The sequence below is a fragment of the Seriola aureovittata genome, chromosome 16 (assembly GCF_021018895.1).
Source record: "Seriola aureovittata isolate HTS-2021-v1 ecotype China chromosome 16, ASM2101889v1, whole genome shotgun sequence".
NCBI lineage: Eukaryota > Metazoa > Chordata > Actinopteri > Carangiformes > Carangidae > Seriola > Seriola aureovittata.
The window spans coordinates 822618-842238 of NC_079379.1; the positions used below are offsets into that span (position 1 = coordinate 822618).

The 19621-nt window shown below is 39.8% G+C and overlaps 1 protein-coding gene across 3 annotated transcripts in view; it reads left to right on the top strand.

The window, feature by feature from the left end:
* The window catches only part of phf14 (PHD finger protein 14), a 143526-nt gene that overhangs the window by 42131 nt on the left and 81774 nt on the right, over positions 1–19621 (top strand). For all 3 annotated transcript variants that reach the window (XM_056398743.1, XM_056398744.1, XM_056398745.1), the window contains exons 9-10: positions 1950–2220; positions 3530–3636. In XM_056398743.1, coding sequence (XP_056254718.1) covers positions 1950–2220; positions 3530–3636 — 378 coding nt within the window. The remainder of the gene's footprint in view (positions 1–1949; positions 2221–3529; positions 3637–19621) is intronic.

Here is a 19621-nt window from a genome sequence, read left to right on the forward strand (position 1 = left end):
CGACCATGGAGGCCATTTCGAGACAGAATTCTACAAACTGTCCTGGTTGACACGGGGACTTGAGGTGACCAGGCCTGGTGGAGCTCTGCTGCAGTGGAAAAGGGGCTGGCCTTGGATTTTCAACCCAACAAACGGTCCTCCCGAGCAGTTGTCTTGCGGGGTCTGCCGGACCTGGGCTTGTCAAAAACATCTCCAGTCTCTTCAAATCTTTTTCTTATTCTTTGTACTTGACGCTGAGACACATTGAAGGTGTCAGCCACCTCAGCAGTGGATCTGGTCTTCAGCCTCTTGATAATCAACGCTTTGGTCTCAGGGTGAATCTTAGGCATGTTGTCAGAGGTCAAGTTGCAGTTGATGTGAAGGTCTGGTGAGCTGGGGTTCTTTTTATCCAAACCCACTAATTGATTGATCAATTATTGATCACAGGTGAGGCTGTAATCTAGGATTGGGTGCATCATATGACAAAGCGACAAGACTTTTGTCTGTCAAAAACTGACTCAGTGGGCTTTACCAAGCTGTGAACGTTGCTTTTGGGCAGTTTCATTTGGCACCAAAACATTATTTCAAAAGCTGTTGGGATTGAAATTAGCCATTTCTTGTAAAAAAAAAAAAATTGATTACAAATATATTTGAGGGGCACTTAAGGTCAACTTGTACCCAAGCGACAAGACTTTTGTCAGGGACTGTATATTTAAAATACAACTTGCACAAGTTGTATTTTTTATTACTCTACATATACATTTTTTACTTTTATAACAACAGATGCTTTTCAGTTTTGTAGCTGATTGTGACCTGTTGCCTTTTGTTTTTTATCAGCACTACATAAAAATATGACTTATGTGAGAATGTATGTTTTGATCACTGTTTAATATACTATAGGCTGTGCCAACAATCTCAGGTAGTTCTAAACGACACTAGGTGGAACAAACCCTAACTTACTACCATACTGTCTGTTCAAATTAAATGAGAAGAAACCTAGAATTATGCATTTGGGAGTTGTTGTTTTTTTCCCGTTGCACCGAATTCATACTGAACCGTGACCCCAAAACCGAAGCACGTACCTAACCGTGACTTCTGTATGACCCCTAGTGTGAGCACACACTGTAGGTTAGTGCTAGTCTTGGAAGTGGTTTCCTGCTTCTCTCTGCATGTTTGGATTTCCCTGTTCTCATTTTCTGTTTTTTGCTTTGAGAGCTTGGAGAAAAGCATATTGCTGCTGGCATTACACACCAGACTAATGGTGACAACTTGTTTTCATGGTAATGACAGTATGCTTTTTGTGATTGGAGTGGATGCGCACATACACACATAGACTGCTAAGGGACACATACGCACAAGCAGATTACCACCAGTCACGCTGTTCACTTGCACACATTAACAAGTATGTGGGCATGTTCAAACCTCAGTCACTACATATTGTCATGAGTGACACAATGTGGTCCGCACTCTAGGCTTAATTACATACGACTCTCAAAATTCTGCAGTAGTTTTCATTGTTTCTACCAAAACCATATGAGAGGTATTTGTCTTTCTTTATGTGATGACATGACTTCAGCCTTCAAGATGACACTTGTCTGTGGACAGCCTGAATGTGACTATGAGTCCATAAAATGTGAGTGACAGTACACTTACGTCACTCACCACGGGCGAGAATAATCTTGAGGAAATGTCACAATTGAGACTGACAGGTGTGGAAACTGTTCCAGCAACACAAAATACTGTATTAAGCAATATGCGTAGTTATGACTGAGAGCATGTTGAACATTTTGAACTCTCCCCCCAAAAAGTAAAAATGTATCACAACCACTTTTGGTCAGGACGCATACTTTTAAAACACAATTTTAGACAGTAATGTATTTCCAGATTTGTGGCAACACTGTGGCAACACTGATGGTTTAAAATGTGGGAGTATGTCTATGAACAGTTGTGTGTCTGTGTCCCTCCTGCAGGCCCGTATCACGACCCGCCTGCAGCAGTACAGGGCAAAAGCAGAGTTGTCCAGGAACACCCGGCCTCAGGCTTGGGTGCCCCGGGAAAAGCTGCCACGACCACTGACTTCCAGTGCCTCAGCCATTAGGAAGCTGATGAGGAAGGCGGAGCTGATGGGCATCAGCACCGACATTTTCCCCGTGGACACGTCCGACGCCAACGCCAGCTTGGACGGACGCAGGAAGCACAAGCAGCCGGCCCTCACAGCAGACTTTGTCAATTACTACCTGGGTGAGGAAACTATTCCCACAGCTCCAGTGACTGCAGTTTATTTTCCTCTCATTTTCTTGCCAATCTTGTTTTACCTCTTATTCCTGTGTAACGTGGGTAGAGCTGCCTCTGAAAAAAGAAAAAACACTTTTCCTCTTTTGAAACCTTTGCTTGCAGTGAGTGAGAATCATAATTGATGCTTTAGATGTCTATAAATAAACAAGAAAGCATTAAGAGCAGAAACCTACAGAGCATTTGTAGAGAAAAATATTGGCATTGAAATTGGCATTCAGAGTAAAATTTGTTACAAAACAGTTATTACAACTTTTTTTAAAATCCAAGCATTATTTAAGTAATTTAATGCAGCATTTATAATGCATTCAGAAAGATTTTTCCCTTGGCCCAATCAAATTAACTAAACTACAGGTGTATGAACACACCTGTCCATCATGAGTCCAACAGTTTTACATGAGTGCAATACTAATCAGTGGAATACTCCTTTCAACAGACCGAAAACAAGTCAAATCACAGCATGTTAGCCACTATACAATTCCTCTTCCATTGTTAAAGCACAAGTTATACTTTATCCTCACGTGAATAATCCATTAGCTACCAAATAACTCTTCAGAGTCTCTCTTCTGATGGTCACTCTGTTATGTGCATGATACAGGAGTGGTTATGTGTTAGTTATAGTATTCTACTTTTCTGACACTATGAATTCATGCTTCTAGTGGGTATAGGAGGTGAATGAAAAACACACTGGTTTCTTGCAATGTTGTCGAGGCACCCCACCCTGCCTGAAATAACATCCGTTAATTTCATAGGAAATTATTTAATGAGATGTATGTTTTTCCCCCTTTCCATCTTCCTCTATTCTCCTTCTGAGAAACAGGTCTGAGCTGAAAATGTGATGCATATATGTATGTTTGCTGAGAGCCACTCATACGGCGCCATGCACTTATTTTTACTGATGCATTCAAAGCATCAATAAAAAATGTTTCTATAATATACAGTTAGAAACTTTTTTCTCTATTTATTAGATCCAAAGCACAGAAATTATGCCTGGTATCATGCAATTTTATTGAAGATATACTGTGTGGCATTAACTGTTGTACAGGGTGGCTAAGTTATTGTGAATGTGTGTGAATTGTTCTCCCCAAAAAATGATGATGGTGCCAGATGTGGAGAAGAGGCCATGGCAGTAACCTTGAGAGCATACAACGTTAGCCTGCAGCAGAGGGCCTATCTGTCATCAGTACACTCTCTCATGGGCTTTTTCCTGTATAGAGATTGTGATCGTGCCATTGATTTTTGTCCCATTGATATTCAGAGCGGAACATGCGAATGATCCAGATCCAGGACAACATCTCTGAACAGAAGAGCTTAAAAGACAAGCTGGAGAATGAGCAAGAAAAACTGCATGTGGAGTACAACAAGGTGAGTAGCACAATCCAAACCTGCAGGAATCTGGGTTTTCTCTGGGGATGGGCTGGTTTGTGAAATGTGCAATGTTCTTTAAGATATATTAGATAGGTTCTATTTGAAAGTTTAAATGAACAGTGTTACTTTTACAGTATTAATATTATGATAAATAAGATTATGAATAGGAAGTCATTCAACCACACATAATTAAACATATGAACAAATAATCATCACCTGGTGTAGCTGTGAGAAAGTAGGCTACAGCCACCAGTGCCTTTCAAAAACAAAAGTGTTGTACTGCAATGCAATAGCATTGAAGGCATATATTATTATTAGTTATATTTTATCATATTATTTCATTATTAGTTATATTATTATTAGTTATTAGAATGCTGAGGCATTCACACTATTGTTCTTCAAATCTTTATATTTAGTGTGAATGCTACTTATTCCACCTTTCTGCGGTTTCCAAGTACTCCTTCATATTTTCGCATACAGAAACCATTCAACTATCAAAGAATTCAGCTTGTTCTGTAGATTACCAGATGTATACAACTTTATTCTACTATTAATCATTTTCAAAATATTAATGTTTTCCTGAAATTATTTTGCCTTTCAAATTAATTTAGAGACTGTTCAAATCCTTGAAAGCTTCAGCCTCTTTGAGCTTCAACTACTTCAGCATACTTTCAGCCACAGACTTCATTGAAACTTTAAATGTTCACAAGACATTGAGATATTAACCTTTTAGTTAACGTTTTGATGTCTTGTACAGTTTTTGAATTATCACAGTTTTAGTTTCATGCTTTTTCAGATCATTTTTGAGTTTACAATGGGTGTGTATTGCACACAATGTTCAGGGCTAGAGTGGATGATATCATTGATGGAGTGGTAGAAGCTCTAAAACTTGTCTGAAAAAAATCTGTGTAACTCGTCCTTTAAGCCCTTTCCATCTTGATTTAACATTCCTTGCTCATTAGTAGACACATTTGTTTTCTTTCATATAAGGTGACTACCTTAGCACAGAGACTAACAGAATTTAAACTGTCAGCCTCAATCTGATGGGAGTACCCTTCAACTCTCCCATAGACTGCAATACAAATTCAGGAGCTGATTTCAGGAGAAAACCAGAACTGACCCTTTTTTGTAACTCACTCCTATTTCCACATTTTTGGCTCAAGAAACACCAAAACCACATAGAGGTGTTCCGGGGAGTCTTGTGGCAATTATGTACAGTTTTGTGTTAAATGGCAGGAATTTGAGAGATTTACTGACCCCTTTCTCCAATAGATTTGTATGAGCTCCGTGTCTTTAACAGCCAGAATCTCTCTCCCACTATCTCACACACACACACACACACACACACACACACACACACACACACACACAAACACACACACACAAACACACAAACCAGAGAAACACATATACACATACACACACACACACACACACACACACACGCACACAGAAATGGACACATAGAAAGGTAGACAGGTAAATAGATAGACAGGCAGATAGACACAGTTTCATTCAGGAAACATTTGGCTGTTAATTTGAGTTTGAAATCTTACTGACTCCACATTACATATATTCTAATTGATGGACTACTTTTAGATGTTTGGACACGTAAATACAGACAAGCAGTGAGGCATGCAGACAGAAAGGCAGGCAGACAGAAACAGACAGGTACACACACACACACACACACACACACAAACCGGGGACACACACATATACACACACAAGCGCGCGCGCACACACACAAATGGACACATTGAAAGGTAGACAGACATAGTTTCACTCACGAAACATTTGGCTGTTAATTTCAGTTTGAAATCTAACTGACTCCACATTACATATATTCTTATTAGTGGATTACTTTTGGAGCTCATTCTGAGCCCTGACACACACACCCACACACACACACACAGAAACACACAGAAACACACAGACAGAAAGCTGTTTACAAATTAGTAGCAATAGGGGGAGATAACAGTTCAGACTGGACAGAACAACAGGTAATACAGCAGCAGACATATTGAATTTAACCTGCTCCACTGGTGCTATACTCCAGATCCTCTTTTTACTTTCCTTCGGTTGTTAACTACTCCTGCATTCTTTGTGCTATATAAACCGTTCAACTATCAAAATGTTCAGCTTCTTCAGGAGTTGTATCCTATTACTACTGTTTAGGATGCAGTCCATCTATCATTTACTAATACAAATGATTACTACTTCACATTTTTATGGCATTTTATTACTACTTCCACCTTTTGCATTTTGGCATTTTATAATTTGACTTTCAACAGCATGTTTCAATTTTTTAACTTTTGCAGCTAATGGATTTCAGCTCCTCCAGTTTATAATTTTGGCATCTAATTTTTCAAAGCACTGTACTTCAATAAATGTGAGCTGCTTCCATCAGCAATTCAGGCGTTTTTCAACCATATCATCCCATTCAACATCTAGCTTACAAGTTCTGCTTTTAACCTTCAGCCATTGCTTGAGTTACTTCAGTATTGCTTCATCATCTCAATCCGCTCTCAGCATTCACACACATTTTCAACAGGAAATGCATTTTGTAGTTATTATTGCTGCAGCATTCACACTATTGTTATTCATCTTTATTGTGTTCCATACAGAAACACACATAAATACAGACAAGCAGAGAGGTACACAGACAGAAAGAGAGGCAGACAGACACAAACAGGTACACAGACAGACAGACAGATAGACACACACACACACACACACACGCACGCCCACACATGAACCCGAGACACGCAAACACAAAAAACGGACGCATTGACAGGTTGACAGGTACACAGACAGAGGCAGATAGTCAGACAGGAAGACAATCAGACTCAGGCAGATGGAGACGTACATGTAGATAGACACAATTTTATTCAGGAAACATTTGGCTGTCAGTTTGCAAACTAACTGACTCCACATTACATACATTACTCACAATAAGTTAGGGATATTGTGAGAGACTCAGTGGATTTCATACATACGGTGTTTGTTTCACTTCAGAGATTTTTGGGATAGGGAGGCAATTGTATTGGGGTGATAGACACACCTCATTTTGTGTTTACCACGTAAAGTTCTCACTGTGTACAGTGTGCCTTACATATTGGGGCCAATACCAAAAAACTAAAAGACAACCCTTTTCAATGTGGCATCAATTTCAACATTCTGTGGGTATAAAAAGCTGGTATTGTCAGTAAGTCATTCCAAGTTCATCATTCAAACAGCCATGAACACACGACGTCACTTAACGGACGAGCAGCGCCACCTGGCCATAGCGCGCCTTCGGGTCGGTGGCAGGTAGTCAGATCTTGCTCGTGAACTTGGTGTGTCTCAAAGTGTCATCAGCACACTTGCATCAAGACACAGAACTACTGGCAGAGTTCGTGGCAGACCCAGGAGTGGAGCCCCACGAGTGACAGACCGCAACGATGACCAGTACCTAAGGACCTATGCACTCAGACATCGTTATGCAACTGCCACACAGCTGCAGGCCCGTTTACGAGATGTGAGGGGTACTAGGGTTTCCAGACAAACCATTCGCAACCGACTCCACCGCTTTGGCTTGAATGCCAGACGACCGTTGCAGGTGACTCCACTGACACCAAGACACCGCCGTGAACGTTTGCAGTGGGCACTAGACCATGTGACCTTGACAATACAGCAGTGGTCTACCGTCCTGTTCACTGATGAGTGTCGGGTCACCTTGCACAGAAATGATGGTCGTCAGCGTTGCTGGAGAAGGCGAGGTGACCGATACGCCGAGGTCAACATGGTCCCCAGGGTTCGCTTTGGTGGAGGAGGTGCAACAGTCTGGGCAGGCATCACCAGTCAGCGCAAAACAGATTTGGTTATTGTAGATGGCTCAGTCACTGCACGTTCTTGACTCAGAGACATCATAGAACCCATCATCATCCCCCAATTCCGCCAGCACACCCCCAACTTTCTGTTCATGGATGATAGTGCTCCACCACATCGTGCCAGAATTGTCACAGCTCGACGTCAGGAAGTCGGAGTACCTCATATGGTATTGCCAGCAATGTCCCCTGACCTGAACCCCATAGATTACGTCTAGGACCAGCTGAAGCAGAGACTGGATTATCGTACCCCACCCCCACGTGACCTAGCAGAACTGCGTGTAGCACTTGTGGAAGAGTGGAACGCATTGCCTCAGAACAACATCATGAGGCTAGTGAGGAGCATAAGATGTTGCTGTCATTGCGAAAAATGGTGGAAACACCCACTACTGACATTGTCAATTTTTGTTATTTGGGGCTATCCTTGTTATTGTCAAAATTTTTGGGGTAATAGATATTAAACTAATGAAAATGGTGTTTCTTCTCATTCATTATAAGTAATATCAAAGGGATCTTTTACTTATTTCATTAAAATTCAGACCAAATAGGAAAAGCACTCATGTAAATAACAATATCCCTAACTTATTGTGAGTAGTGTATATTCCAATTGGTGGATTACCTTTGGAGCTCATTGTGATTAGTGAATTGCCTTACCCAATGTTTCCCAGGTGCTACCTTTTTCAGATATAAAGAAAGGTAGGCAGCAAGACAGATGGACAGCATTGTCACTTTACTGACATTTCTGCAATCATTTACACACATCTCAACTGTTTTCACTGGAAAAATGTTTCAGTCCAGTTGTAATCATGAAGCATCCGGCAGTTAATTTCAGTTTGTCATTCTAACTGACACAGAAACACACATAAATACAGACAGAGAGGAGAGAGGCACACAGATAGATAGAAAGGTACACAAAAACAGACACACACAGACTCACGCACACAAACAGATACAGACACACACACACATTCACACACACGAACCAAAGACACAGACACATGTATACAAACACGCACACACACACACACACACACACACAGAAAGCTGTTTACAAGTGAGTACTCATAGAGGGAGACAAACTGACAACAGTTGCAGTTGCAACGATACTGTTTGTTACACGTTACATCAACTATTCAGGCCTTTTTCAACCATTTCAGGACGTTTAACCTCCAGCTTTCAAGTTCTGCTTTTAATCTTCAGCTACTTCAGCTATTACGTCAGCTACTTCAGCATTGCTTCAGCAGTTTCTTCAGCTTCTTCAGCAGTTGTTTCAGCTACTTCTGCAATGCTTCAGCTACTTCAACATTGCTTTAGCAATCTCATTCAACTCTCAGCAATCATTGCATTTTCATTATTATTCTTATACTTCTTTTTACGATCTCTCACTATTTCTTCATTCTTTGTTCTACAGAAACCGTTCAACTATCAAAACCTTCAGCTATTTCGGTACATTATTGGATGTATTCAGATCTTTGATATTATGTATACTTTTTGAAATATTAAGCTTTTTATGATTTTTCTTTTGTCATTCAAATGAATGGAGACCATGTTCAAATCCTTGAAATCTTCAGCCTCTTTAAAGATTAACTACTTCAGCATATTTTCAGCTACAGACTTCATTCAGCGTTTAAAATGTTCAGAAGACTTTCAGCTATTGAACTTGTATTCAACTTTTTGATATCTTCAACAGTTTTTGAATGATCACAGTTTTAGTTTCATGCTATTTTCAGATAATTTCTGAGTTTATAATGGGTGTGTATTGCAGAGAATGTTCAGGGCTAGAGTGGATGACATCATCGTTAGTGGGAAAAGCTCTAAAATTTGTCTGAAAAAAATCTGTGTAACTCGTCCTTACAGCCACATATTTCAGTCTTCACAAATAATTTCTTCCTCATTAGTAGACACATTTGCCCTGTTTCATAACAAGTTCCTACATCAGTACAGAAACTAATAGAATTTGAAATGTGACTCTCCAAGTGATGCGAGCACTCCTCAAACTCTCCCATAGACTGCAATACAAATTCAGGAGTTGATTTCAGGAGAAAACCCTAACTGACCCTTCTTCGCAACACGCTCCTATTTCCACAATTTTGGCTCTAGAAACACCAAAACCACACAGAGGTGTTTAGGAGAGTCTTGAGGTGCTGACCATGTGATCATTTTGCAGATGTTATGTACCGTTTTGTATTAAATGGCAGGAGTTACACATGCACACACACAAACCGGAGACACACACAAACGGACACAAAGAAAGGAAGACAGACAGACAGGTTGATAGTCAGTTTCATTCAGGAAACATTTGGTTGTTAATTTGAGTTTGAAATCTAACTGACTCCACATAACATATATTCTAATTGGTGGATTCATTTGGAGCACATTGTGATTGGTTGAATATCTTTGGAGCTCATTATGAGCCCTGACGATTGCGATGTTCCTCTAGGCCAGGGGTGTCAAACGTACGGCCCGCGGGCCGGAACCGGGGGTTTAGTCCTGCCCTGGGATAAATTTGCATTATTAAAAAAAAGAATAAACTTCATTTTCTTTAAAATCTGCAGTTCCTATGTTGTTCGCTAGAGGCGTTGTGTTTTAGTCAGTTCAGTCGCTTTACCCGCTCTTTCTCTTGGAACGGGCACCCTCATCAGCGGAATGTCTTTGTCAAAAAAGGGAAAAGTGGACACAGAGTGTCGGATTTTTCAAGAAAAATGGACTTCTTCCTATATGTTCACGGAGGTGAATGGGAAACCCGTGTGCCTGGTGTGCATGCAGCAAGTTTCGGTGCTTAAGGAGTACAATATTCGGCGCCACTATGAAACTCAGCATGGTGAAAAATACACTGCACGGAGAACTGAGAAAACAGAAGGTAAATGAAATGTTGGTTGGTCTGAGGAAACAGCAATCTGTTTTCACCCGGAGCCGAGAGGTCAGTGATGCTGCGGTGAAAGCCAGCTACGTAATTGCTAGCCAAATAGCATTAGCATCAAAGCCGTACTCTGAGGGGGAGTTTGTCAAAAACTGCATGCTGAAGGCTGCTGAAATTGTGTGTCCTGAGAAGCGAAAAGCTTTTGCCAATATTAGCTTGACGAGAAATACCGTGGCAGACAGGATTTCGGAACAATCGGCAGATTTGGACAGCCAACTGAAACACAAAGTGGAGTCATTTTCGGGCATTTTCTGTTGCAATTGATGAAAGTACTGATATTACAGACGTCGCTCAACTGGCCATATTCATTCGTGGAGTTGATGACACTGTGACTGTCACAGAAGAGTTTCTCGAGTTGGTGCCTATGACCGACACCACAACAGCTGAGGACATTTTCCGCTCCGTCGTTGGAGCACTGGACAGGGTCGGGGCGGACTGGTCCCGCGCCGTAAGCCTGGCCACTGATGGTGCGCCGTCAATGATCGGGAAAAAAGCAGGTGTTGTGACCAAGTTCAGAGAGAAAGTACAAGCCGCAAATGGAGGGGGTGATTTTTGGACATTTCATTGCATTTTGCATCAGGAGGCATTATGCTGCAAGTCCTTAAAAATGGATCACGTCATGGAGGTGGTTGTCCGAACTGTTAATTTCATCCGAGCCAGAGGTCTCAATCATCGTCAGTTTGACAGCCTTCTCAGTGACTGTAACATTACCCATGGTCTGCCATACCACACTGGGGTAAGATGGTTAAGCAGAGGTGCTGTGCTGAAGCGCTTCTTTGATCTACGTGGGGAAATCGGACAATTTATGGAGAAAAAAGGAAAACCTGTTAAGGAATTACAGTGCCCACTTTGGCTGCAGGACCTTGCATTTATGGTTGATATTACAGAGCACTTGAATAATCTGAACAGAATGTTGCAGGGACGCAAAAAAATTGTAACACAGTATTATGACAGCATATGTACATTCAAGTTAAAGCTCACGTTATGGGAGACGCAGATAGCAAGCGGAGACCCTGCTCATTTTAATCCTGACGTGAAACAGTACAAAGACAAGATTTCAGGGTTGCTGAGGGAATTTGAGAAACGATTTCAGGTCTTTAGCGAACTCGAGACAGAATTCGCAGTTTTTCGCTCACCATTCACAGTCAGAGCTTCTGATGTGCCTGTTGACATGCAACTTGAAATAATTGATTTGCAGTGTGATGTAGAATTGAAGGACAAATTTGCCTCTGTGGGCTTGGACACATTTTACAAGTATCTCCTACCATGCTATCCTAAATTGACAGCACTGGCTGCAAAAATGTTGTCCATGTTTGGGACTACCTACTTTTGTGAGCAAGTTTTCTCACTAATGAACATTAATAAAACGAAGCTACGCTCAAAGCTCACACATAAGCACTTAAATGAGATTCTGAAACTGGCTGCTACTCAGGATATGATGCCTGATATTGATGCACTTGTGCAGGCTAAAAGATGTCAAGTTTCAGGGGCAAATACTGAGCAAGACTAAATTCTATGGAATGCTGCTTTGAACGTTGCACTATAAAATAAACAAATGTGAATATTTGCTCTAGTAATTGCTGTGAAAGTCAGTGGTAGTAAGAAACAGATTTACAAGAGAAGAGTATTGTTAAGTAAAATATTATGTCTTATGCATGCCACATATGTTATCTATGTGAGTTTTTTTTGTTTACATTTTATGCATTAACAAGGAAGGGGCCAAATTTACTTCATCAAATGTTTTTTTCAAACAGCTGCCACTTAAGATTTCAAGTGTGTGGCCTCAATTTATGTGTTCAGAATTGCTTCCTAGATGTGGAAAATGGATTTTAAATTCATTCATTTCTAAATTTAGATGGGTTTAGTGTATTTCAACATACAGGGCAGTGTTTTTAAGTTCCACAAAACTGTTTGTTGACTAAATGTTTTAAAACATTGTACAATCACTGTGATCAGTTTTTTTTTTATATATATAATGCACTTAAATAAATGTTAAACTGAGTAAAAGTGTAAAAGGACAATTAATTTAATGTAAAGATTTTTATAATTTATTTCTTCTTTGCACTAATACAAAGAAAAAAAGTGGACTTACGGTTAGTTCTATGTAATTTTGGAATGAGTTTACTGGTCTGGCCCCCTTGAGATCAGATTAAGCTGTATGCGGCCCCCAGACCAAAATGAGTTTGACACCCCTGCTCTAGGCAGTCCACTCCAGTTTGATAACCATAGAGGTTTTACAAAACATTGCTGTGGTAAAAGAGAGAGAGAGAGAGCCTAGATAAACTCTGAAATAATGAAGCCGAATGAAACACACCACATGCATATTACATAAGGAACATGAGTGAGTGAATGAGAGGATTTGTGTTGAGTGTGTGTGTTAAATGTCAGTCTGTCGTTCTGTAGACTTGAGTTTGTTTCCCATTCATACTACTGACTAAAGTTAGTTCAATCACTTTTTTAAGATCTATTAGCGATGTCTGTATATGTCTTTGTGTCTATGTGTGCATGGGGTGTGACTGAAAAACACCACAAATGCAACTTTTTTTAAAGGCGGAATTACTTGTAGTCAGGAGCTCTACAATAATGAATTAAGACAACACAATCTGTAACAATAGGTCTCTGAATTGTAGTGGAGTGGGAAGTATAAAGTAGCACGATATGGAAATACTGAAGTGAAGTAAGAGTGACACAAAATAATTGTACTTCAGTATACAGTACTAGAGTAAATTAACTTTGTTGCTGTACGGTCATAGGAATCAGTAAAAATGGGTCACATTTTCTGTATTGCTTAAAAGCGTGAAATAGTCTACTACAAGGACCAGAATCCTTTGTGCCCTGACGATTGCGATGTCCCTCTAGGCAGTCCATTCTAGTTGCTACCATACGGTGTGTATAAAACGTTTGCTAAAGTAAAAGAGAGAGAGAGACAGAGAGAGAGCCCGGATAAACTCTGAAATAATGAAGCTCAATGAAACACACCACATGCTAATTATGTAAGGAACTATGACGAATGTTGATGTCAGGAGATTTGTTGGGTGTGAGGGATAGACGACGGTGTTTTATTCAGTAGACTCGAGTTCGTCTCCTGTTCATACCATTGACGTAGTTAGTTCAATCACTGCTTTTAGGATCTGTTGGCAATGTCAGCGCACACAGACACACACACAGGAAGCTGTTTACAAGTTAGTAGTTATAGAGGGAGATGACAGTTCCATTGGTGTTATACTCGAGATCCTACTTTTACTTTCCTTCAGTTGTTAACTACTCCTGCATATTTTTTACAATGTAAGTGAATGGAGACGATGTTCAAATCCTTCAGACAGACAGATAGGCACAGTTTCATTAAGGAAACATTTGGCTGTTAATTTCAGTTTCTAATCTGACTGACTCCACATTACATATATTCTAATTGGTGAATTACCTTTAGAGCTCTTTGTGATTGGTGGATTACCTTTAACCAGTGTTTTCCAGGTGCTACCTTTTTGAGAGATGAAGAAAGGAAGGCAGCCAGACAGACAGACAGCATTATCACTATGGCAACCAGTGAGTGCAGGGAGGGGGCAGGCATCTGGGTCAAATTACCTGATTAAAGACTCCTCTGATATCTGTGGCGTGTATCAACCACTTTACTGACATTTCTGTCAAATTCCAGTGCAGACTGCTCCAACACTTAATGTGTTGAAATGTGGAGAAAACCGGAACTGACCCTTTGTAACTCTAGCTCCTATTTCCACATTTTTGGCTCTAGAAACACCAAAACCACATTGGTCAGGAGACCGCTGACCGTGTGATAATTTTGCTGATATTATGTACCGTTTTTCATTAAATGGCAGGAGTTTGAGAGGTTATTTTCATCAATTAACAAAATGCAGTGAATGAAATCAATATTTGGTGTGACCACCCTTTGCCTTCAAAACAGCATCCATTCTTCTAGGTACACTTCACACAGTTTTTGAAGGAACTCGGCTGGTAGGTTGTTCCAAACATCTTGGAGAACTAACAACAGATCTTCTGTGGATGTAGGCTTCCTCAAATCCTTCTGTCTCTTCATGTAAGACAGACAGACTCGATGATGTTGAGATCAGGGCTCTGTGGGGGCCATACCATCACTTCCAGGACTTCTTGTTCTTCTTTACGCTGAAGATAGTTCTTAATGACATTGGCTGTATGTTTGGGGTCGTTGTCCTGCTGCAGAATAAATGATGATGGTATTGCATGATGGATAAGTATCTGCCAGTATTTCTCAGCATTGAGGAAACCATTAATCCTGACCAAATCTCCAACTCCATTTGCAGAAATGCAGCCCCAAACTTGCAAGGAACCTCCACCATGCTTCACTGTTGCCTGCAGACACTCATTATTGTACCTCTCTCCAGCCCTTTGGTGAACACACTGCCTTCTGCTACAGCCAAATATTTCAAATTTTGACTCATCAGTCTAGAGCACCTGCTGCCATTTTTCTGCACCCCAGTTCCTATGTTTTCGTGCATAATTGAGTCACTTGGTCTTGTTTCCATGTCGGAGGCATGGCTTTTTGGCTGCAACTCTTCCATGAATACTACTTCTGGCCAGACTTCTCTGGACAGTAGATGGGTGTACCTGGGTCCCACTGGTTTCTGCCAGTTCTGAGCTGATGACACTGCTGCACATCTTCTGTTTTCGAAGGGAAATGGGCTTGAAGTGTTTTTCATCTGCTGCACTAAGTTTCCTTGGCCGACCACTGCGTCGACGATCCTCAACGTTGGCCGTTTCTTTGTGCTTCTTCAAAAGAGCTTGAACAGCACATCTAGGAACCTCAGTCTGCTTTGAAATCTTTGTCTGGAAGAGACCTTGCTGATGCTGTATGTTGTTGCTGTGCTCAGTCTTGCCATGGTGTATGACCTGTGACATGAAACTGTCTTCCACAACCTCACCTTGGTAGCAGAGTTTGGCTGTTCCTCACCCAATTTTAAGCCTCCTACACAGCTGTTTCTGTTTCAGTTAAGGACTGTGTTTCAACCTACATATGAAATTGATGATCATTAGCACCTGTTTGGTATAATTGGTTGATCATACACCTGACTACAATCCTACAAAATCCCTGACTTTGTGCAAGTGTACCTATAAGAATTGATGCTGGTTTGAAGGCAAAGGGTAGTAACACCAAATATTGATTAGATTTTGATTTTGATTTTGTTCGCTCACTTTGCATTTTGTAAATTGATAAAAAATAAACAATTATTATTTATATTTTTGAAAGCATTCTTAGTTTACAGCATTTTTTCACACCTGGCTAAAACTTTTGCACAGTACTGTATATATACTGTATATTGACAGAAACACACAAACACCATTTTCATGATTTGGATTAACCTTCAAAATAAAAGTCTCAACATGGTAAGAGGGAGTTATTGTTTCTGTTGAACAAAACCTTATGCAATTTATACTGCCAAACACAGAAGCACAGACACTTTCAACATAAGAGTCTCAAAAAGGTAAGAGGTAGGTAATAAAAGTTCAATCTTAGAAGCTATCGTCTATATGGGGATATAGTGATATACCTTTATTGCAGATATCTCTTTCTCAGATTAAATCGAAGGCAACTGGACTTGTATTTGTCTGTGGAAACAAATACAAATACAAGTCCAGTTGCCTTTGATTTAATCTGAGAAAGAGATAACTATGACCTGGACGAATGAGAACTTGCACAGATTTATTGCAGATGAATATATGTTAGGGCATGTACATGTGTGCATACATGTCTTGCTATGGTTGTGGAGACAAATTTGGGTTTGAAACCGTCAGTGTGAGGTTATTTTGGCCAGTTGTGGTAGCTTCAAAATGCTTTTTGAGGGACACTTGCAGTGACTGAGGTCATTGTCAGGATAAGTCTCTACGACATGAATGAAACTAAAGTAACGTCCTTTGTACAGATTGAAATGTGAGGAGTGACGTACACACACCAAGCAGCAGGCAAATTCGAAAATTCTTCAGGAATTTTTCAAGTTTATATTTTTAAAGGTGTTAATTTTGCTTTGAGCTAAATGCTAAAATCATTATGCTAACATGCTCACTATTGCAAAGCTGACATACTGATGTCTAAAATGTAAAATTTTCATCATGTTCACCGTCTTAGTGTGGCATTTTAGCAGGCTAACCATTTGCTAATTAGCACTAAACACAAAGTACAGCTGAAGCTGATGGGATTGTCATTAGTTTCACACGTATTTGGTCCTAAAGCAAAGCACTGGACACGTTGGAATTTTGACCTAATGATGCCACTAGATGAAAAGTCAGCAGATCAACAGTTTTTCCAGTTCATTCAGAGGGGAACATGAAGGTGTCTATCTTTTGACTTTTCTTATACAGCCATGATGATTGTTCAGAGTGAATTGCCCTGATGGATGCCATTAAATATGATACAGATATCCATATCCCCATTGGGATTAATTGTAACTGGTTATTTTGTAACTTTTCATCTACCATCATCAGAGAATATGTCCTTTGTCCCATATCTGGGTTTATGACCAGATACCTTCAAAACTATTGACATTTCCAGCCTCAGATGTACTTTGTGTTCATTGCTACTGAGCAAATGTTAGTTTGCTACGATGCTAAACTAAATTTGGGACTATGGTAATCATTACCTGCTAAACATTGGCATGTTTATATTATCACAGTGACCATGTTAGTATGCTGATGTTAGCATTTAGTCAAAACACCACGTTGCCTAAGTGCAGCACAGCGGTGCTAGCAAGGCAGGCGCTATTTTAACAGTCCAGAGCGCGTGGCACAAGTGCGTTTATGGTGTGCCCATGTCACTTGCACTAATTTAATGGCGGATAAACTGTCACTGCTCTAGGCTTATGGTTCAAAATGGTCATACTTAGTCTCTTAATTATTCATGGGAGTATTTTATTGCAATAAACCAATCACAGTGGCACCATTTGTGGTCAGTTGATTATATATTGTGACTGAGCTGAGTGAATCAACACGCTACACACAGCTCTACAAAGAAATAACGAGACAATTCACAATGATAGAAATATTTTATGTTACATTATGTGAAGTGTAAAAAAATTTTTGGTTCATTATGAAATTGCTGTGGACAATATGTCACAATCCTTCAACCTTCTGAGGCTGTGCTGTAATATTAACCTGACAAACATTTGAAGCACATTTTCAGCTCACTCTGCTTTTGCATAACAGGTAGAGTGTATGTGTGTCATGCACTTATATAGGTGCATATTACTCTCTTGATAATATACCTTAACCAACAGTGAAATACTGTGCTACTGACTTAAGACCAGGTTTTTGTTTGCCAGCAATGCGCCTGACCACACCTCATTTTAACAACGTGGGCGCTGGACGGGAAAATGTCAGCTTTGGTTTGAAAGTAGCACTTGTGTTTCAGTTTGCAGCATTAACAATACTGCTATATGTGTTCAGTTGAAAGTTTAAGATTAAGGCAAAGAATTTATTGTGAAAATCTTTTTCTCCGAAATACAAAATCATTTGTGAATTTCAAGTAGCATTTGTTCTAGAGATGCACCGAATGGAATTTTCTTGGCCAATTCCGATTTTTTTTTTTTTTTTTTTTTTTTTTTAAGTCTAAGCTGCCAGTTTGGATTTTGACTGATTCTGATTTTCTTTCTAAGATCTACAATTGACAGCTACACAAACATTTTGTAACTTTTTTTTAATGGACAATTAATTGTTGATGTTCAAAATAAAACATTGACTAGGTGAAGAACTCTCTCTCTCGCTCTCAACGAGGGTAAATTTAGATCATGTGACTGCTTTCTGGTTACAAGTCTCAACTTTTTGGACTGCTCGTCGATGAAGGATGATTATTATTATTGATTGCCAGCCATCAAGCACAGGTGAGGTCAGCGGTGTGGGACTAGTTTTAGCTGCTTTGTTTTTGGCTTCTTGAAATTGGACATGTTCAATAGGCTGATGTTGTTTAAGTTCTGATTAAGTTGTTCCGCATGTTCTTGGCTTACTTTGGCCTTACAGGCATAACACATTGCAAGCTTTGTGTCTTCTTCATGCTGACAGCATGTTGTTATTTATGTTGTTTTACCAAACTGGAAATCTAAGAGGGCCAGTCACTGATCATAGTCTAACATGCCGAAAACCAGGCTTTTCCGATCGCCAGCTGATCGAGTGGTGCATCTATAATTTGGTGATATTGTCATTTTGTCAATGAATTAGCTGGTCATCCATTCTCATTCTCCTAGAATCCATTATTAATTGGTATCAGGTGGTTATTATGTCAGCTTTTATGGGCTGTGTGGAGCTTAGCTTGTAAAACACCTTCACTAAAACCTGAATCCTAAGCCAGTACCTCTCATCTCTCCTCAAAAGTGACCTCTGTGTAGAGGCTGCTGCTCCATCTGTCAACATGAGTAAGGGAATACAAGAGTAAAAGTCACAAGAGTTAATGTTGCGTTCAGTCTTCTGCCGTGCGTGTTAAGAGTTATTAATGGAGTGTGTGTTGCTAATTGCACTGCTCAAGTTCCTGTTACATGACTTTGGCCTTGGTGAACATGTCGTTACAAGTCTAGCTATGACTGATATATAGTAGTAGAGCCCAGTGCAAGGTTCACTCATGACACAATGCTCAACTCCTGCACATCATAGGAAGTGTTAACATTGAACTTACACTGACTGCAAAACTGGTTCAGAGGTTCACCTCATCCATTATAACTGTGTATATTATAACATTTATTAGGCTTTTTTTTTTTTATAGCCGCCAAGGGTCAGAGTTTATACTCTAAATTTGACCCTTCCCACTACTTTTATATCCTTTTTACCGTGAGCTAATTAAATCAAAGTTTTACAAAAAACGATAGGGGTCTCTATTTCTCCACTACTGTTTGGCAACTCAAGAAAACGTAAGTTAGCTATAGAAAGGTGAAGTGAAAGCAGAGTTTCAAAGTTCTGTTCCAGAATTGAGAAAACTTCATTTAAAGGCATATTTACATTAATAATGTAATAATTAATAATGTATAATAATTTAAATGAAAAAAAAGAATACAGCCCTCAGACACACACTTGCTCAACACTATATTCACTTGATTTGTCTAGACAGCAATAGTCAATTTAAAAAGAAACATTTAATTCATTTATTTAATATTTCTGCTTGTAACTATCTTCAACAAACACTATTTCACCATTTCCTACAAAACTTAAGACTGACTGTAGGCTA